This window comes from Mytilus edulis, chromosome 10 (assembly GCF_963676685.1).
Source record: "Mytilus edulis chromosome 10, xbMytEdul2.2, whole genome shotgun sequence".
Lineage (NCBI taxonomy): Eukaryota > Metazoa > Mollusca > Bivalvia > Mytilida > Mytilidae > Mytilus > Mytilus edulis.
In genome coordinates this window covers 8,216,307-8,239,837 of record NC_092353.1, presented here as the reverse complement: position 1 = coordinate 8,239,837, position 23,531 = coordinate 8,216,307, and the positions used below count along the sequence as shown (strand labels likewise).

Genomic DNA, 23,531 nt, shown 5'->3' with positions numbered 1-23,531 from the left:
ATTTGCCTCAACCAAACATTTTTTACAATTCTTATAACAACAAGAATAGATCAAGTTTTACTTTGGATTGTGTCAATTTTACCTTTCTTGAGTAATGTCCCTACATTATTTGCAAGCAGGGGGTTATCTGTGTCCCTGATGATGTACACACACAAAAAAATCACCCTGAAAGAAAATTTAAAAATTTCTATCTAGTAGTCAGTTTTGTTAGCAGTGACCATGTAATTCAACAGGATAACAATGATACATCTATTTTAATTGCACATGCAAAAGCCAAAGCAGAATAATGTACTATTGCAGATAAAAGGAATAAAAAAAATATAAAAAGCATTCAAATTATCTTAACGCAAAAATGATACATAATCTAAGTTTGATTGCATGCTGTTGAATAGTTTGAATATGATACTAAATGATAGATTAATCAGTGTAGGAAGTCAATACTGTAAAGTTATCCTATAATGCATCATATGCATTAGATAAGTATCAACAGGAGTGTAATAATTATAGTCTCAGGAGAATAAATGTATAGTAGGAGTCCAAAAACTATCAATGTCACTACCATTACGTCACAGCTGGCAGGCAGAGAATAATGTATGGTCTGAGTCTATAGACTATTGTCACTAGCATTATGTCACAGCTGGCAGGCAGAGAATAATGTATGGTCTGAGTCTGAAGACTATCGTCACTAGCATTATGTCACAGCTAGCAGGCAGAGAATAATGTATGGTCTGAGTCTAAAGACTATCGTCACTAGCATTATGTCACAGCTGGCAGGCAGAGAATAATGTATGGTCTGAGTCTGAAGACTATCGTCACTAGCATTATGTCACAGCTGGCAGGCAGAGAATAATGTATGGTCTGAGTCTATAGACTATCGTCACTAGCATTATGTCACAGCTGGCAGGCAGAGAATAATGTATGGTCTGAGTCTGAAGACTATTGTCACTAGCATTATGTCACAGCTGGCAGGCAGAGAATAATGTATGGTCTGAGTCTATAGACTATTGTCACTAGCATTATGTCACAGCTGGCAGGCAGAGAATAATGTATGGTCTGAGTCTGAAGACTATTGTCACTAGCATTATGTCACAGCTGGCAGGCAGAGAATAATGTATGGTCTGAGTCTATAGACTATCGTCACTAGCATTATGTCACAGCTGGCAGGCAGAGAATAATGTATGGTCTGAGTCTGAAGACTATCGTCACTAGCATTATGTCACAGCTGGCAGGCAGAGAATAATGTATGGTCTGAGTCTATAGACTATTGTCACTAGCATTATGTCACAGCTGGCAGGCAGAGAATAATGTATGGTCTGAGTCTGAAGACTATCGTCACTAGCATTATGTCACAGCTGGCAGGCAGAGAATAATGTATGGTCTGAGTCTGAAGACTATCGTCACTAGCATTATGTCACAGCTGGCAGGCAGAGAATAATGTATGGTCTGAGTCTAAAGACTATCGTCACTAGCATTATGTCACAGCTGGCAGGCAGAGAATAATGTATGGTCTGAGTCTGAAGACTATCGTCACTAGCATTATGTCACAGCTGGCAGGCAGAGAATAATGTATGGTCTGAGTCTATAGACTATTGTCACTAGCATTATGTCACAGCTGGCAGGCAGAGAATAATGTATGGTCTGAGTCTATAGACTATTGTCACTAGCATTATGTCACAGCTGGCAGGCAGAGAATAATGTATGGTCTGAGTCTGAAGACTATTGTCACTAGCATTATGTCACAGCTGGCAGGCAGAGAATAATGTATGGTCTGAGTCTAAAGACTATTGTCACTACAATTATGTCACAGCTGGCAGGCAGAGAATAATGTATGGTCTGAGTCTATAGACTATTGTCACTACCATTATGTCACAGCTGGCAGGCAGAGAATAATGTATGGTCTGAGTCTATAGACTATTGTCACTACCATTATGTCACAGCTGGCAGGCAGAGAATAATGTATGGTCTGAGTCTATAGACTATTGTCACTACCATTATGTCACAGCTGGCAGGCAGAGAATAATGTATTGTCTGAGTCTATCGACTATTGTCACTACCATTATGTCACAGCTGGCAGGCAGAGAATAATGTATTGTCTGAGTCTATCGACTATTGTCACTACCATTATGTCACAGCTGAGCCTATTCTACAGCTTAAATCCATATTGTTGTGTTGTCTTATATGTTCATGTGGAGTAGGCTTATTTTGTTCAACACAAAGTTGTGATTGCCACAGCTAATACTTTTGTTATAGTATATTGTCTGATCCGTGCACAGAGCTTAGAATTGTTGTACACTTTAAACAATTGTTGCCCTTGACCTTTACTCAAAGCTTGAATTCATAAGATTTAATTGCACAATGAGATACATTGTGATTGGCTTTTCTTCAGACTTTCAATATTATTCTGTCGTTTTCATTTATAGAGACTTAACAGTTGAGACATTTCAGGCTTGGGTCAAGACATTATAAGAGAGGTGCCAACACCCAGAAATCGATGAAAATGCTACATAATTTCAAAAAAAAACTATCAAAAGGGTGTCCACTTCTAGAACCCCCCTTTTTGATCTACAAATGCATTTTTGCATGTGCATGGTTGTGATTTACTTTCAAGGCCTCAATATTCTTGTATTGTGATGAAATAACCATTTTCTTCCTTAACCATAGTAAAAGTTTCTTAATGTGGGTTAAAAAATCTGGAACACCTTTGGATTTATTTGACATATACCTAAACCATAGATGTAATATACCCATGGGTATTACATGGGTATTACATCTATACCTAAACAAAACAAAAAAACAGATAACTATAAACCCTTATAGTAACAATAGGACAACAGTACTTTAGTGATGCTACATTTTAAGTGTGATGCATCATGGGAATTGACATTTATAGACATTGGTTTAGTATTCTCCAGTGGGTATAAATCAATGAATGAAGGACAAGTACAATTGACAGAACTTTTATGAAGTTTCCATTGTTCCAATAAAATGTGTAGAATTCTATTGAACTTGATCTTCCAAGAATAATATCATACAGAAATAAAAGAAAAGGAAAGGAATATATTTAAGACGGGATGCAAACATTTGTACAGAAATAGACAAGAGTATTTTGGATTTTTGTAATTACTTAAGCATATTAAACAAATATTATTCTTTATCAAAATTTCTGATTATAAACTAATATTTGCACATTGTTATATATAAATATGCACTTTTAGATGTTGTTATATTGGTACTTTAACAGCAGACATATTTCAGAGATAAGTTCTTTAGGGAGTTTGTAATATTTTATTGGGTGTCTGTAAGCCACCATTATTATTGGATCCCTCAGCTTTGCTAGTTGGTTTCATCAGTCAATTTATTTTTATTTTGTATTACTGTTGACCTTTGAAAGTTCTCCCTCACTCTAATACGTAATTGGTATAAGATTAAATTACTGGGGTATCTTCCTACATTATATGTTGTCCACTGTTTTTTCACTTCTTATTATTTGTCTCAATGCTCATCCGTTTCACCTCCAGTTATTTATCAGTTTTTACCTAGCAATGCTCTTTCTTTTCACTCTCAATGATTTGCCTTTTTTACTTAACAATTCTCATCCTTTTTACTCCCGATTATTTGTCTCTTTTTTACCTAGCAATGCTTATCCTTTTCTCTCCTTCTGTCTGTTTTCACCTAGCAATGCTTTTTTTCATTCCCAATTATTTGTCTGTTTTTACCTAGCAATGCTTTTTTTCATTCCCAATTATTTGTCTGCTTTTACCTAGCAATGCTTTTTTTCATTCCCAATTATTTGTCTGTTTTTACCTAGCAATGCTTTTTTTCATTCCCAATTATTTGTCTGTTTTTACCTAGCAATGCTTTTTTTCATTCCCAATTATTTGTCTGCTTTTACCTAGCAATGCTTTTTTTCATTCCCAATTATTTGTCTGTTTTTACCTAGCAATGCTTTTTTCATTCCCAATTATTTGTCTGTTTTTACCTAGCAATTCCAATTCTTTTTACTCCCAATTATTTGTCTGTTTTTACCTAGCAATGCTTTTTTTCATTCCCAATTATTTGTCTGTTTTTACCTAGCAATTCCAACTCTTTTTACTCCCAACTGTTTCTTGCAGTCCTACTAAAAAGCACCCAGAAGCGCCCGAGAACGCCGGGAAAGGAAAAAGCGCCCGGGGAAGGAAAATTAGCGCCCGGGAGAATAAAATAATAATATTTTATAACAATAAATTTTTTCCTTAAAAAAATAAATAATCATTGCTTGTTTTGTCCTTAATATAAATGTGGATATGATGCCTGAAGTCTAATATTTTCGCAACAGCATGGTGAACACTTTTTTATACAGATGCTGATATACATTTATTAGTTCTTTTTTATGAAACTAAAACTGTTTCAATGACTATGCTTATCAGGGTTTTAATGCTTAGGCCACACCAATTTGATCCCTTGTTCGACGGACCCGCCCGCACCTATTTTTTTCAAAACAGAATTTTTTAAATTTTTTTTTTTATATTCCCGCTTCCCGCATCTGGAATTGTAATCATGTCCATTTCCCGCACAGTTTTTTTTTGTAAATATTATAAAAAGATATCAACATTTGTTAAATCACAGTCTAACCTGTATAAAACGATTTTAAACATAAAATCACCCCACCACACTGTGTAAATATCTGTGAGAATATTTGTTTCAGCATGAAACCAGCGGGTATTTCCGTGAAGAACAAAAAATTGGTTTCTTTCCCCCTTACTCATATTCCCTATCAAAAAATGTTCATTGTTAGAATAAAGTACAAAGAACTTCTGAAGGATTTGCCTTCAACTGCAATTATATTGTATGCTGGCGAAACAAAACTATCCATAGCCGCTGCATGTTTATGCACCTGTCCTGATTGATTCAGGAGCATGTCGTTCAGCAGTTATTGTTTGTTGATGTTGTTCATTGGTATTTTCCCGTTTGGATATATAAATTAGATCGTTGGTTTTCCTGTTCGAATTGAGTACGCTAATAATTTTGGGATCCTTTATAGCTTGCTGTTTGGTCTGTATCAAAGCCCTGTGTAAAAGGCCGTACTGTGACCTGTGTTTGTTATTATCAGGTTGAGAACAACCCTCCCTCAGACAAGAGGTCATTTTACTGATGTAGAAAAGGAAATAGAAATACCAAGGATTTGTATAGTTCTTCTATACAAAACCTTTGAACACTTAGAATTTTGTACTCAAAAAGAGGAGAGTTACATCATATTTTAAACAAATTTTTCTAAAAGAGGGGTCCACTTATTTTGAATAATATTAAACTGTTAAAGTAAATGTGTTAACATGGTTAAAGTCCAGGAATATAACTAAATTCTTGGACATGTTTTGACCATTTAATACCAGATAGATATATAGTTCTATGAGAAAATATGAACCCTTTTGTACGAACAAATATATTATAACTTATATCATGTATATTGATCCCTCATAAAACATGTAAAAGGGATATTTATAACATTAAGGGGTTGCCCCCAAACTGATTATGATTTGGATGGAGAATTGTCTCATGTAATTGTCAGTCACACATACATAGACCAGATTTAATTATTTCTTGGTGAACAGGGAAAAAATACTTCAGAAATTAAAGAAATGTCAAAGTACAAGTGATAAATCAAGTTTTAATATTGTCAAAACCTATTATTTTATGTTCACAAAAAAAAATTATAATTGCTCGCCTTTACTTTTCAAGCTTCGCCTTAAAAATTTGCAAATTAAATATTTTTTTATTAAAATTTTCAAATCGCTCGCTCGCCCCAAATTTTAGAGTCCAAAATCCGTAGAACAAGAAATTAAATTGGTGTGGCCTTATTTTTAAATTTAAACCAAACTCCTGCTTTTTACCCCCTTATTTTAACTACGGTACATGTATAGTACTGCTTTGTTTGCTGATGTATTATGTGTAACTCTTTTAATTTTGATTAAATTAATATTTATCTGTGAAATTTAAGTCGTTTTTTTTTCATTTTGATGTCATTTTTGAAAAACATATGCCTTTTGATGTCTTTATAACTTTTTATAAATCTTCCGCATAAACTGTGATCCATTATAATCAGTCTTTGGAAATAGTATTTATAAATTATATTATTGTTAAAATTGAAGCATTCATACTTGTTTTATTACAAATGTCTATTATCTGAATTTGAAAATGACTTGTCTAAAATTAATAATAAATTAATGTGCATAACTTATTTCATCAACACAAAATTGTCTCATGCCAATAAAATATCTATATATTTCCCCCGGGCGCCTTTTCTTTTCCCTGGGCGCTTTTTTTTCTTCCCCGGACGCTTTTTCATTTACCCGGGTGCTCCCGGGCACATTTTAGTAGGACCTGTTTCTTGTATCTACCCACAATTCCCACCTTTTTACTCTCATTTGTTTACCATTCTAAACTTAAACATTTCGATCCCAAGCTTATTTAAGCCTTCATCCCTACTCATTGCTGACTTTGCTGAAGAATTTGGTGATATTTGTAATCTTTCTATCATATTTATTGCTGAAACTGTATTGTGTGTCCAAATTGTGATTGTAGATGTCTATTATTTTTGTTTAGATAATCAGGATTATAAACTATATAAAATTTAAAATCAAATAGTGTGAGTCAAAATATACCTCAAGTAGTTCAAACCTGACTTTCCTACTGATAATTTTTCTTGCATATGAAATGAGGCACTCAACAAGATTGCATGTTTTTTAATTCTATTTTATATTAAAGATTCAGATTATTGCAATCTGTACTAGAAAGTGAACATGAATAAAACAGAATCTTTTGAAATCTTATACTCAATGAAACAAAACCTGAAGCAACAAAATCCTATAAAAATCAGACATGAAATCTTAGCCATTAAAATTTTCACATTTCCAATCAGAATTTGCATTGATTTTTCAGGTAAAAGTTGTGTTGAATGTTTGATGATGTGATAAACATTATCCTCTAGGAAAACATATCTCATTAATAATGTACTACCCGAGTACAATGAATCATTGGCTGATTGCTTCCTTCCTTAATTCTGTGTTGTATCGTGTGAGCAAAGCTTTGATGCTACTTAACCTTCATTTACAATGAGTAAATGTGTTTGTTATTGCCTGTTCAACATGTTTCAAAGTGAGGCCAAAGATACTAAAGGGATATGTAAATCGTAACTTGAAAACATACCAGCAATGCCATGACAGTGAGTGTGTAAGCAGAGAGTGTAACAGTTACTAAAGGGATATGTAAATCGTAACTTGAAAACATACTAGCAATGCCATGACAGTGAGTGTGTAAGCAGAGAGTGTAACAGTTGCTAACCTTTGGTCATTTAGTCTAGGATAGAGAGTTGTCTCATTCAAGCAATCATATCATATCTTGTTTTATTTTTCTATTAACTATTCTGTACACTTTCTGGACTAAACCAATAACTTCGTAAGACTTACTGAGATGCTTCATGCTAATTAGTATTTGTTCAAAACAAATAATTGAAACTCCTTCAGGCTTTTTTGGTGTAAATGTCATTTTTTTATATTTGACTAAATGGTGATTCCCTTTTCATTTTTTTCTCAATGATATAAATTCAGAAAAAATTATTAGTAGCAGCAAAGAGGCTTTCTACAGTCAATTTATCACAAATACAAGGTTAATGTGATGTTGACTAATAAAATTGAGAATGGGAATGGGGAATATGTCAAAGAGACAACAACCTGACCAAAGAGCAGACAACAGCTGAAGTCAACCAATGAGTCTTCAACGCAGCAAAAATACCCTGCACCTGGAGGTGTTCCTCAACTGGCCCCCAAAAAACTGTGCACTAGTTCAGTGAAAATGAATGTTAAAATAATCATGTTTATATAAAAATGAAAAATCTGGTATGATTGCCAATAAGACAATTCTCCACCATAGAACAAATGAAGCAGAAGTGAATGACTTAAATATAGGTCACACCATCAACAATGACCAAAGCTGTTTAGTAAAGTATATATAATTGGATCATTTTTCAAATTTTATGAAGTTTGCATTCATTTACAACTGTATCTGAATGTAAAAAAATTTTATGGAGCATTTTTGCTTTCAAAGATTATACGCAGAGGCGGATTTAGAGGGTTTTTCAGGGGGCCAAGGTCTCTAGGAAAAATTGGTTGATTATTTAGGGAATCATTAACGCATGACAAGAGCGTGCCCACTCTTAGGTAGTTAATGGGCCCCCACTAATATGAAAATTTCTGGATCCGCCACTGATACTATCAATTAAAAATTCATACGTAGACGTAAAAACTAATAGAATACCTAGTACATTAATTGTATATAGGTATGAAGAAGATAATAACGAAGTATCAATTTATCAGTCATTAGCCTTTGTCTAGGCAAATCAAAATGTAAGGATTCTGTGATGAACATAATATGATTATTGGGAATTAAAGGATAATACAAGGAATCAATGATGGAATGTAAAGCATCTGTACTTAGAAGAAAATGACTCAACATTCTGAAGCAGGTTAAAATAAAAGTCGGAACACAGAAAGGGATTATAAGTTCCTGATTTCATAAAATAAAATGTCAAATTAAACATACATTTTGTCTGATTAAAAAATATCATAAAATATAGACCCATTTCAATTATAGACTTTTTTCTAATGTAGAAGGAAATGGTAATCTGTGCTTTTTGTGGTTTCTAAAAGCAAAACAGACATGAAATATTATTATATTGCTATAAAATGTTCAGTTAATGCTTGCATTAAAACTTGGAATTCTCTTTGAAAATATGAGAAGATGATTTATTAAATTGTAATGTTTGGTGTGCCTGTTTAGATACATCCCATTTTAACACATGTTATAATATCATTCCACTACATGTTTAGACATCAATTCACCATATTTCACCACCTGCATAGACACCACTTCACCATCAGTTTAGACATCATTTTACCACTTGTTTGGACATCATTTCACTACACTTTCAAAAACATGTCATTTTACACAGTTAAGATATGTCATTACACCACCTGTTTATATACATGTCATTTCACCACCTGTTTAAACACATGTGTGATCACTTGTTAAGATACATGTCATTTCATTTATGTCACCACCTATTTAGATACACGTCATTTCACCACCTGTTTAGAAACATGTCACATCACCACCCATTTAGGAACATGTCATGTCACCACCTGTTTAAGAAAATGCCATTTTACCACCTGTTTAGAAACATGGCATTTCACCACCTGTTTAAGAACATGCCATTTCACCACCTGTTTAGAAACATGGCATTTCACCACCTGTTTGGGAACATCTCATTGTATCCCCTGTTTAGAAACATGTCATTTCAACTCCTGTTTGGGAACATGTCATTTCACCACCTGCTTAGAAACATGTCATGTTACCATCTTTTAAGATACATGTATCACCTGTTTAGATACATGTCATGCCACTACCTGTATAAAACATGCCAATTAACAATCTGTTTAGGAACATGTCATTTCACCACCTACTTTGCAGCATGTCATGTCACCACCTGTTTAGAAACATGGCATGTCAACACCTGTTTAGATACACGTCATGTCATAACATGATTAGAAACGTGATTTTACCACCTGTGTAGAAATATGTCATTGTATCACCTGTTTTAAGATACATGTCATGTCATCACCTGTTTAGATCCATGTCACATGTCATTTTAACCACATGCTATTTCACCACCTGTTTAGAAACGTCATTTCACCACCTTTTTAGAAACATGACATTTCACTACTTGTTTAGAAACATGACATTTCACCACTTGTTTAGAAACATGACATTTCACCACCTGTTTAGAAACATGACATTTTACCACTTGTTTAGAAACATGTCATGTCATCACCTGTTTATAAACTTGTCATGTCACCACCTGTTTAGAAACATGACATTTCACCACCTGTTAAGAAACATATCATTTCACCACCTTTTTAGAAACATGTCTTGTCACTACCTGTTGAGATACATGTCATTTCACCACTGGTTCAGAAACATGACATTTCATCACCTGTTTAGATACATAAAATTGAGAATGGAAATGGGGAATGTGTCAAAGAGACAACAACCCGACCATAGAGCAGACAACAGCAGAAGGTCACCAACAGGTCTTCAATGCAACAAGAAATTCTCGCACCCGGAGGCTTCCTTCAGTTGGCCCCTAAACAAATATATACTGGTTCAGTGATAATGAACACCATACTAAACTCCAAATTGTACACAAGAAACTAAAAGTTAAAATGATACAAGACTAACAAAGGCCAGAGGCTCCTGACTTGGGACAGGCGCAAAAATACGGCGGGGTTAAACATGTTTGTGGGATCTCAACCCTCCCCCTATACCTCTAGCCAATGTCATTCAACATGTTTAAAAATTATAGAATAGTATCTCTTAGGACAGGTGACACCTGTCAAAGATCTTGCATAAACCTTCTATAGAATTTTTATTCTTGCCAAATAGAATTGTGTCCATTAGGACATGTGACACCTGTCAAAGCTCTTGCAATCTGCTGTAGGATTTTTAATCTTCCCATATAGAATTGTGTCCATCAGTACAAGTGACACACAGATGACACCTATCACATTGTTCAGCCATTATTGTAATACAAGATAAGGAATCAAGATACCAGACTGTTTACTAATATCAATATTTAATACTTTTCCCCTGAAGGTATCCAGATTTCTATCATTATATTGATTGTATATATCATAGCAGATCTAAGCATTCAGTTGTTATTGTATCAGACAGCCGGTTTTATGGCTCACTGATTTCTTCACAGATTTGATAATTTCAAAAAATCTGTTATTCTCTGTTGGCTAATTTATTTGAACATATTTCCAATAGTCTTAGTCTGTAAAATTATGTAATTTAAAGCAATAATTTGAAGGCACTGACAAGTTACTGCTTAATAGAAGTTGGTTTGTTAATCATCAAAGGAAATTTGAAAAAAAAACTATTGAGATTTATATTGTTGTTATTAAGTGCTTTTTAAATTGGAATGATTAAAAATTTATAAGTGTTAAAATTTCCATTTGCGATTTTTGATTTACTTTGTTATTCCTATACCAGGCCTGGTTTGGTTCTGATTTTTTTTGTAGATCAATATAAGAACTGTCAGAGTAATTATTTATATAATAGATAACTTGATTTATGGTTCTAGTATCTAAAACACTAAAGAAATCTCTCCTGAACAAATCTATTTCATCATTTTATGGCAAAACTCGTTCAATAGTTAATTGTTCTGGTCTTTATGGTACTGTTAGTAATATAATGAGATGTGGGATAAACATCTGAGAGACAGCATCCCAACAACTCCGGCATGAGCTCAGAAAGAAAATATAAGTTAAATGGTATAGCTTAAGATTTGTCACCTTTATCAAATAATACTCAGTTGAAGCCCATACCATAATTGCATTCAAATATGAGTTACAGATCCTGCAGTGTATCTTTGCTTACAATGATCTGAAAACATCTTACTCTATTTTTTGTTTAAGAATCCTATGCACTATCCTCTAGTTGTGTTGGATTAAGTAACACACCTTAAAATTGAGGTATTTCATATTTAATATACACTAAAAATTTGATTTGATTTGATTTTTGGTGTTTTATGCCACTTTTTAAGCACTGCATTTAGGCTATTTCGTAGCGGCTAGATTTTATTGGTGGAGGAAGCCGGAGTGCCGGAGAAAACCACAACACTCGATAGGAAAACTGACAATCCTAGTCAATTAAGATTGGAGTTGAGTGCATCCGCACGAGCGGGGTTCGAACTCACAACCTCAGTGTTGACTGCCAAGAAATTGAAGAATAATACTGCTTGATTAAACACTTGATATTTGAGAAATCAAGTTTATGGAAGGTCATCAGTACCAATATACTTTTAGTATTAGTAATTAACCAATGTCTATAAAGTAGTCATACATTGCTTCTCTGATAATGAAGATGTCATGTGTCAGATCATAAATCTGACAGTTAGTATTGTGAAAAAAAGCCGATCAGAAAAAAGTGAATGAGAGTATACATTTCATCATCAAATGGACTGAAAATGGCAGCAGAATGGATCCTATAGGAGAAAAGCGCCTAGATAATGACTAATAATTACTATTCTCCTACCGAATATCAGTTTCACACGTGATCCTATGAGACTTTGAGACAAACGTTTCCTATCTAAAGGTGTTGCTTGATCAATACAGTACTAAGTTTATGTTGAAACAAAGACATTTAATACGTTCAAATCACATCATTTTATAGCTATATTTATTGGTATTTTTTGCATGTAAGGGATAATGTAAATGGTCTGTTTACAAATCATTTGTAGAAGTTTATTATGAAACAGTTTGACTCTGGACCTGTAGGCAAACTAAGTTAAAACTCATTAATACAGTACAATCAAAGGTTCATTTGTTTACTCAAATTTACAATGGGATTAATTTTGTGTTCTGTGTTATTTTATTGGAAATATTGAGCAATCATCAATCGTGATGGATTGTTGTTTGAAAAAATAAAACTATGGGATGTTAGTAAACTAAATTGATTAGTATGTGCAGTTATTAGTTTAGCTATTAGTGTAGGACTATCTATTTTTGTAATGTCCACTTGGTGCCTACAGACAGCCAGGTAAGATCTAGTAGAGCTTACATATTATATAGGTAAATGTTTGATGCTTTTGATTTAATATGAGATTTATCTGAGTAAGATGCTTTGTATAAAAATGGTTATGATTATTATGAAATACTTATGAGTGCATGAGAGTTCTTTTTACTTCTTTTGAATATTTTAGAATAGAATTCTTTGCAGTTGAAACTCTAAAGTTTTTCAAGAGGGGGATTAATTCTTTTACAATGCTAATCTGAGAAAGATGTCAAAATGAATGTTTAATTTAGGGGGTTTTAAGGAATTTCAGAAAAAAATAAGCCACTTTATATATATAATTAGATACACAAATTCATGCATTTTCTTCATTTTTTTCTGAAAAGTAAATTTAAGCAAATGAATGATCATATAATTATATATATATATATAACTCCATTTAAATATTATATATAAAGGGCTAAGAAGTTTTGCTATGAAGAACAATGGCTTTGCATTGACAAATCTAATATAAGATTCTTTCATAAAGCTATTTTATAACTTATAAAAAAAAAAAAAAAAAAAAAAAAAAAAAAGTGGCCTACACTGAAATAAATATCAATGTATGAAACACTGTGTATGATTAATATGCCACACAGGATATACTTTATCTGCTGAGCTTGTGGTTGCAATTTTTATTCTCTGAACTCTTTAAAGCTTTAAGATATTTTGAGTTATTGAATTGCATGATACTTACTATAAATGGGTCTGTGTAGTCTCACTTTCAGATCACATTTTGTAATAAATTTGAAATTGGTTCAATAAAGATTGGAAAAAAGAAATGTCAGCCATGTAGTTTAGAGGAATAATAAATAACTGAAGAAGGCCAATGGCCGAAACGTCTGAACAATTGGTTTATTTATACAATTATAAAATTTACTTTTAAAGTTTTCCACAAAACTTCATTGTCATAATGACTTAATGACAATTTTCCTTGGTCTTTTTCTGGGAAAATGCACCATTTTGCTGTATTTAATAGTTTCCATTATTTTTTTTAGACATACTTGTTCTTTGACCTTTTGACCTTCTATTGTCCATACTAATGATGATAGCCTTAAATATATACTTATTAGCCTTATTCTGAATGTGCATGAAATATTTGCCACTTATAAGACATATATCAAACAAAAAACATCAATTCATAAGATTCCAGAGAAAAATGATTTTGTTTTCCTTTGATTTATATGAACGTGCAATAAAACACAAGCTCACTTTTTCTGTTTGAATGACCTAATGAAGCAATTGACATGAGGTTTTGTTGACTGGAAGTTTTAACACTAGCAAGGCCAAAAAATGGTTAAAAGGGAAATCTGTGATTGAAACTTTTCCTGTTTCCCATACATTAAACAGGGAGTGTCAAATTGATAAATGATGTGTGTGTTAAAGCTACAGACCTAAATTGTTTTTGTACAATGACTGCATCTAAAATATCCAATACTATTTCATTGACTTCATTCCATTATCAACAGAGTGGGTCAGGGTCTGGGAAATAGTTAATGAAAACAAGAAGTTTATTTCCCTGTTAGTTTTATATGGATTGACACAATAATTGAATGGATAACTGCGTTCTCTTTATGTCTTATTTTCAGAAATTCTTATGTCAGGGACAAACAAATTTCTAGCATATTAAATACTTTAACTATCATTTTGTTTAGGATTTTCTAGAGAAGAAAAAGGAAATTTCTGTTTCTATTGGGTTTTGATCCTAATTTATCTTATGCCAAGAATATAACATTGGATACATTTATTTTCACACACTCATAGAAGTTAAGATCAATCAAAATCTTTCAAAATCTTCAAAAACAGAATCCTGTGAATAACAAGATACTAAAACTTGAACCACCATACACCACCCCTCAGATAACACAATCAAGTTTTGATGGCTTTATGTTATTGATGCAAATGTCATTTTATTACTTCATATATCTTATTTGAATATATAATTTATGATTTTTGAAAACAAATTTTGATTTTACATTAGTTCTGTTTGGTGGTCTGCGTGAGTGGATGGTTTCTGTCTCAAGGACTTATACATTACATACCAATCATAGTAGAACTTAATCCAGTCATTTCTATAGTAGTCTTTATATGTCTGAATTGGTTAGATAGTGGTTTTATACATAATAGTATTGGTTATATCGAGTTACTATATCTAATTGCATTGTGTCATTTGTACAGCATAATTGTCACTCTTTATTCCGATCTCATCTTTCTATAGATCATACACTCAGATACTCTTATGTAACATTAGCTAAACACAGGAAAATGCTAATCTTAAGGCAAATTTAATCCAGTAGACAAACTGAACAATTATGAGGCATCAAATTCATGACAGTTTTTGTATACTGTAAATTCAGAAATTATTGCATGCATATATTAATTCAATTTTGACATGGCAGACCAAAATGTTAGAATAATTATTGAAAATATAAGGAAAGGCTGCAAACAAATTTATCAGTTAGTTTTCAAATATTGTAATACCAATAAACACCAAATATTGTAATACATGTACCAATAAACACCAAAAATTGCAATACATGTACCAATAAACACCAAATATTGCAATACATGTACCAATAAACACCAAATATTGCAATACATGTACCAATAAACACCAAATATTGCAATACATGTACCAATAAACACCAAACATTGCAATACATGTACCAATAAACACCAAATATTGTAATACATGTACCAATAAACCACAAATATTGAAATACATGTACCATTAAACACCAAATATTGCAATACATGTACCAATAAACACTCAGTCGCATAATTTTCCATAGTAAAAAGCATCCAATAATTTTCAGTATTCAAGATTTGCATGTTTCTTTTAAAGCTCTTCCCTAATTGTGTGCCTCTGAAGTCTAGCTAGTCCAGTTGAATATTTTGACATTAGACTGAGTGAGTACATTAGATCTTTCAGCTACTTTGAAGAATTCCTAAGATGATTAATTTTATCACAACTTTTCTTGTATAATAACAGTGGGGAATACTTAGTGATGATAATTATCACCCCTGTAAATGGAACTTGTAATGGTCAGCATATTTTCCCAAAGGATGATATTGTTCAATTATTAGTTGCAAGAAAAGGTCTGGTAAATACACAAAAAAAAAAAAATTACAATATAAACAGAATTGCCATAAAAGGATTTCGTTTTCCTCTATAGAAAAGTAACAGGGACTTTGAGTTTTGTTGGTAATTAGGTTTAAGGCTGTTGTTTGCTCTATGGTCGGGTGGTTGTCGCTTTGACATATTCACCATTTCCTTTCTCAATTTTATTAAATGTTGCTGCACAACAAATTCCCATTTCCATGTAGGATTTTTTGTCGAGCCTGCAACTTTTGTTGCAGAAGCTCGACATAGGGATAGTGATGCGGCGGCTGCAGTGTTAGCTCACTTCTTAAAAGCTCTATATTTTAGAAGGTGGAAGACCTGGATGCTTCATACTTTGTATATAGATGCTTCATGTCACGAAGTTTCCGTCAGTCACATGTCCAATATCCTTGACCCCATTTTCATGGTTCAGTGACCACTTGAAAAAAAAGTTCAAATTTTTTGTAATATTGAATTCTCTCTTATTATAAGTAATAGGATAATTATATTTAATATGTGCGTACCTTGCAAGGTCCTCATGTCTGTCAGACAGTTTTCACTTGACCTCGACCTCATTTCATGGATCAGTGAACAAGGTTAAGTTTTGGTGGTCAAGTCCATATCTCAGATGCTATAAGCAATAGGGCTAGTATATTCGGTGTATGGAAGGACTGTAAGGTGTACATGTCGAACTGGCAGGTGTCATCTGACCTTGACCTCATATTCATGGTTCAGTGGTTATAGTTAAATTTTTGTGTTTTGGTCTATTTTTCTCATACTATATGCAATAGGTCTACTATATTTGTTGTATGGAATGATTGTAAGGTGTACATGTCTAGCGGGCAGATGTCATGTGACCTTGACCTCATTTTCATGGTTCAGTGGTCAAAGTTAAGTTTTTGAGTTTCGGTCTTTTTATCTAATACTGTATGCCATAGGTCAACTATATTTGTATGGAAATATTTTATGATCTTTATGTCAGTTGCGCAGGTTTTATTTGACCGTGACCTCATTTTCACGGTTCATTGCACAGTGTTAAATTTTTGTGTTTTGGTCTATTTTTCTTAAACTATAAGTAATGGGTCAACTATATATGTTGTATAGAAGCATTGTTAGCTGTACATGTCTGCCTGGCTTGGTTCATCTGACCTTGACCTCATTTTCAAGGTTCATTGGTCTTTGTTTAGTTATCTTGGTTAATGTTAAGTTTATGTGACAGTTGTAATAAAGCTAAGCTTTATACTTAGGACTATCAACATAATATCAATGATTATAGTATAGAAGGCGAGACATTTCAGTGTGTGCACTCTTGTTTAAGCACAGGCAGACCTAAGTCACCTAATGCACTACTTGTATATGGAATTTTTTCAAGATAATAAAATAGTATTAGTATATATGTGCTTGAAAACAATTTTACAGGGGCGAATTCAGTCATTTTTAAAAGGGGGTTCCTAACCAATAATAAAAAGGAGGGTTTCAATTATATGTCCCCATTCAAATGCATTGATTGTCAAATGTCATTTGAAGGCAGTGTTTGACATTTTGAAACTAGAAAGGCCAGTCAGACAAGATTATAGCACGTATCAACAGCGGTCACAAAATAAAGTGTTGTTATATCAGTATAAAAGTACAAAGGAAGTTTTGCTCTGAGTTTCTATGACAGACGAGGGAATTTTCAATTTTCTGTTCATAACAAGAGATCCAAAGCAAAAAGCAAAAAAGTCTATTTGGAAAAAATTAAGATCAGATACAGATATTTCTGGTAAATAGGAACTTATTTCTACTGGAATCATAATGTGAATCACCTGAGTCACTGATTAGTCACAAGTTTGTATATTTATCACTTGTCCTTTTTTATATGACAGTACATTGTTACAGCAATAGATCTGCGACAATCAGTCATGGTATTAAGGTTATTAGATTACTATAGATATTTATCTGTATATAATGAGATTTACACAGCATTGTAATGGATTACTCTTGTAAAAGTCAGATCATTGACTGATTCAACATTCAGAAAAAAATGTTGATTGTCCTCCAGATTTGACACAATGGATTGACACTTTCAAATGACTTGCATTATTTGTGTTTCTATTTTAGTATAGTGGACAATTTGTCTATCATTCCATCAATTTAAAGTTCACTGTTAGTATATATGCACTACAGAAATTAAAAACCATTACAAAAACATTTGAGCAGGACAGGATGTTTGTGTCATTTTGCTTCTACATAATGATTAGGCTCAAGGGAGTTTAAAAGTTGACTGTCAAGCACCTGTTTTACATTACAATTGTAATGTGTACTAGAATATTGATCTAGTCGACATAACTAGTCATTGACTCTAGGTAGAATAAGGTTGCTGATCTATTTTATGTTCATCATTATACTGGGTGCACTTGGCTGCATGTTATGGTTTTGTGGTAGCATGTTTGTTTTACGTTTATGTCCGGTGGTAGTGAGAAGCTAAATTCAATAAGGCTGCAAGCTTTTGATTTGGTATTCATACTGTTTCTATACTCAAGACTATTAGGAGTAAGATTAAAGGTTAAACCAGAATAAGGATGACTGATAATGTGACTTTGTGTGATGACATGTCTTTTTAATGTGTGAGATGACATGTCTTCATGTTGTGCGATGTGACATGTCTGTATGCTGTGTGAGGTGATTATAAATGTTTTTGTGCTTTTTGAGATGACATATCTTCATGCTCTGTGCTGTGACATGTCTTCATGTAATGTAGATGACATGTTTTCATGTGTCGGATTACATGTCTTTATGCTGCATGATGTGGCATGTCTTCTTACTGTGTGAGGTGACATGTCTTAATGAAATACAAGGTGACATGTTTCCATGCTGTTTGATATGACATGTCTTTATGCTCAGTAAGAAGATACTTTTTCATCTTGTGTTATCAGAGATGACATGTCAAATCTTACTGTTTAAGGTGACATGTTTTTATGATGTTTGAAATAGCATGTTTTATGCTGCATGAGATGACATGTCTTCCTACTGTGTGAGGTGACATGTCTTAATGCTTTATAAGGTGATATGTTGTCATGCTATGGGCGATGACATTTCTTTATGATATTTGAGGTGACATGTCTTAATGCTTTATAAGGTGATATGTTTTCATGCTATGGGTGATGACATGTCTTCATGATGTTTGAGGTGACATGTCTTAATGCTTTATAAGGTGACATGTTGTCATGCTGTGGGTGATGACATGTCTTCATGATGTGTGGCGTGACATATTTCTATGCTCTGTCAAGTAATATGTTTTCATGTTGACTAATAAATGAAGTAAAGATCATTTAAAATAACTGGAAAAAACGTTAAAGTCGAAATTGTCTTGTGCAGATTAGGAATCATAATGTTAATTATATTATCTTGTTTTTGTTCAGAATATACATGTAATATTTGTCATAAGAACCTATCAGTTACATAAGAGTAAGTAGGATATCTAAGCAGACATGTCAAGCTTACATGACAAAGTTAGCTGTCATGTCCAGTTTATAGGACAAAGTTAGCTGTCATGTCCAGCTTACATGACAATTTAGCAGTCATGTTCAGCTTACATGACAAATTTAGAAGTCATGTCCAGCTTACATGACAAATTTAGAAGTCATGTCCAGCTTACATGACAAATTTAGCAGACATGTCCAGGTTACACAACAAATTTAGCAGTCATGTCCAGCTAACATGACAAATTTAGCAGGTATGTCCAGATTACACGACAAATTTAGCAGACTTGTCCAGCTTACACAACAAATTTAGCAGACATGTCCAGATTACATGACAAATTTAGCAGTCATGTCCAGCTTGCATGACGAATTTAGCAGTCATGTCCAGCTTACATGACAAATTTAGCAGACATGTCCAGATTACACGACAAATTTAGCAGACATGTCCAGCTTACACAACAAATTTAGCAGTCATGTCCAGCTTACATGACAAATTTACCAGTCATTTCAAGCTTACATGACAAATTAAGCAGACACATCCAGTTTACATGACAAATTTAGCAGACACGTCCAGATTAGGTGACAAATTTAGCAGACATGTCCAGCTTACATGACAAATTTAGCAGACACATCCAGCTTACATGACAAATTTAGGAGACATGTCCAGCTTACATGACAAATTTAGCAGACACATCCAGCTTACATGACAAATTTAGCAGACATGTCTATATTACATTTTAGAAATGACGATTCAGTCATCAAAGAAAGCAGACAGTAATAATATCCCAGTTGTAATTAGTTTTTGTTTAGAATTCATAAGATCAATGAGACCAGGTTCCAGGAGGTTTTATTGAGCTATAATATCAAAGTATGTAATTGATTGAGAGGATTTAACCTGATCTATAGATTAACTCCTATCAATGTTGTGTTTAATGCAGTATAAGGTTAATTACAGGATCTTCACCTGTATCCCCAGGGGAGACTACTACATGTCTGTCCCTCCTATCAATGTTGTGTCTGCAGTATAAGGTTAATTACAGGATCTTCACCTGTATCCCCAGGGGAGACTACTACATGTTTGTCCCTCCTATCAATGTTTTGTCTGCAGTATAAGGTTAATTACAGGATCTTCACCTGTATCCCCATAGGAGACTACTGCATGTCTGTCCCTCCTATCAATGTTGTGTCTGCAGTATAAGGTTAATTACAGGATCTTCATGTATCCCCAGGGGAGATTACTACATGTCTGCCCCTCCTATCAATAGTGTGTCTGCAGTATAAGGTTAATTACAGAATCTTCACCTGTCTCCCCAGGGGAGAATACTACATGTCTGTCCCTCCTATCAATAGTGTGTCTGCAGTATAAGGTTAATTACAGGATCTTCACCTGTATCCCCAGGGGAGACTACTACATGTTTGTCCCTCCTATCAATGTTTTGTCTGCAGTATAAGGTTAATTACAGGATCTTCACCTGTATCCCCAGGGGAGACTACTTCATGTCTGTCTGTCCATTATTGTGTTATGGCAGATCCTGCTGAGGGTACTTTTATTTACACCTGTATAACCAGGGGACACTACTGCATGTCTGTCCATTATTGTGTTAATTGTAAGAGTCAGGGTACTTTGGGAAACTTGAGATGCCAACTACATTATTCATATAGAAATTTATACAGCCTATTCATTATTTGATTTTTATACCCCTTGCCTCTAGGCAAATTATAAGGCATTAAATGTTACCATTGACCGTAAAATCTGTCTGTCTGTCCCAGAAGTATTTTCACATATTATAAGCAAGCTTCAGTTGGGGCATTCCTGTCCTGAGACACATTCTTATGTTGTTCTTACCAGCTTGTCATTGTGTAACTTACACCTGGTCCTGTACTGCAAATTGTGTCTTTTAAATACACTGCCACTCTGTTCTTTATATTCTTACTTATATTGTTGACTCTTCTGCAGACAAACTGTAACAGGATATAATTTTGTTCTACCGTGAGTGAGTGCAGCATTTACATCAACGATTCAGTAATATTTGCAAATTTTTTTTTTTTTTAATTCATCTTCATAGTATAAATATTTTGAATGTATTTATTAGCTAGTTATATGTATGGAGATACACTGGCAATGTTTGTTAGACAATTAAATGATATTAACTTCAAATGAGATATATTTCTCATTCTACAGTATATTGTTGTATGTAATCTGAACTAGAAACAATTAATTGTCTCCAAGTGTTCCCACAGCGGACACATTAAATTTATATTGTATTATCACTTCCTGGTTTTATGGCGAAATCAAGAATTTTTTCCAAAGGCTTTTAGATGAGACTTTAAAGAATTGAGTTTTAAGACAGTTTTATTTGATATTTAAGTTCTTCAGTGTTCTTGTTTGTTTTAGTCCTCTTTTGGGAAAGTCAATGCATGCATGGACTTGAGGTTTACATGTATGCCTTGTCTGTCCATCCAACATTCTGTCTTTTGTAATGTAAACTATATTGTTTAAAGGAATTGTTTGAAAGCATTTACACAGAATTTTGAAATATATATTTTTTAAGCCATTATGCAGTGTTGAGCGTAGCACTATGACCTTTAAATAAAGTTTGATGGGTGATAGCTGTCAACTTAACCCTATCTATAAACTTTCCTTTCAGAGTGTTGATTAATCAAAGTCAATGATTTTAAATTCAATGGAATCACATAAATTCTTGTTGAATGCAGATCAAGTTTATTTTATTGAAATACAGCTAATAAAAAATGTGTTTTAGAACACTGAATTGTTGTGGTTCAGTTAATGACAAGACATGGAATAGCTGAGTGATGTGGCTTGATTAGTATCCTATATTTTACAAACAATTGGTTAATAGAAATTAAAGTTTTCTTTTCATTTGATTTAATTATAGTCCAATATTGATAGAACTAGGTTGCCTGATTTAATACCATTCTCTATCATTGATTTCTCCTAAGAGACCTGATATGTTGTTGTTTCTAAGTAAAATCAATGTTTACCTAAGGTCTAAAACTCTGTTTACGATATGCAACAAGTAAATGTTAGAGCTTTTAAAGAAGTAACAGGATGTAATAAATATCAAATTATAAGAAATAAGTTAGATTTGATTGCCAATGAAACTAATCTTCACCTGAGAGTAAAAGTTAACAACTGCATGTCACAGTATGGCCTTTAACAATGAGCAAAACACATACCACAAAGTAAGCGTATTTGATGATTATATGCATAATTAACTGGGATTTTAAAGCCTTTGATTTAAGGAATATAGCATACTATATTTGGAAAAAAATAATTTTGCTCTTAAACCCATTTACCTGAATATTTCAATTAAGACATGATGGAAGAGAAATGTTTATAGTTAGTGTAATTACATTTTTACTTTTACCTTCAAGATCTATAAAGCCAATCTCAGCATTATAACTTATAACTGATGAAGTATGACAAAGTCTTGTTTTAGATCATAGATAGAGATCAGATTGAAACAGCAGCTGGTCAGCTGATTTAATGGACTGGTCTCTTGGGCTTCCAATTTGGACAAAACTGATTTGTTTTATCACTATTCAGGTCCTTATAAGTTTTCAATGAAATAGCTAATCTTTCTGTAGGACAACCAACAGACTTGATCCAGCACAATTTTATAGATAAAAGAGGAAAACATTACACCAGCAGGAATTTTCCTTACCATATAATTCTTTATCTAAATGCTGAGCTATCTATATAATTTTTTAAATATATAATGAGTTACATGATAATAACTTAATACCATTTTGATTTACTCTTTTCACATCAATAGTCTTGATGTAGCATATTGTTCAGGATTATGTTTGATTTTTGTTGGTTTCATCTCAGATATTTATTTTCTTTCTTTTTTTTTTTTATAGCTAATTTTGATCACACTTGACCTTAATGTAATAAAGAACAATTGGTATGTGTCTATATAAAAGTTGTTTTGATACATGAGTTTTACTGTTATTATGGATGTGTCTTATAATTACCACATTTCCATGGAAATATGACTTTGTTTACAGTAATGCATTACTCTAGGGACAAATTTAAACAGTTTTTATGGTCTATACACACTTTTCTCTATTGAACAACATGCAATTTTGTAAATTAGTATATACTTTATATGGTGATATAATTAGTCTCTGAGTAATACTTAAATGTTATATATAGAGGTGACATTCTATTTCCCTGGTGCATGTAAGGCGAGTAAAACAAAATTGAAGGTAATTTTTACAAAAATTATATAACAGTTCTCAGCCACAGACCAAATGGCTATTAGAAGTATGCAGCTATAGACCATTGTACAGCAATCAAC

General features: G+C 33.1%; 1 protein-coding gene across 17 annotated transcripts in view; it reads left to right on the top strand.

Moving 5' to 3' along the window:
* LOC139493299 (synaptotagmin-7-like) overlaps window positions 1-23,531 on the top strand; it is a 151,160-nt gene that overhangs the window by 43,075 nt on the left and 84,554 nt on the right. Inside the window, exon 1 of one of the 17 annotated variants that reach the window (XM_071281574.1) lies at window positions 12,273-12,630. The exons of 15 other annotated variants lie outside the window; for them this stretch is intronic. In XM_071281574.1, the coding sequence (XP_071137675.1) occupies window positions 12,602-12,630 (29 nt within the window). In that variant the 5' untranslated portion in view covers window positions 12,273-12,601. Of the gene's footprint in view, window positions 1-12,272; window positions 12,631-23,531 lie in introns of those variants that run through there. One more of the 17 variants, XM_071281570.1, reaches the window with a different exon arrangement.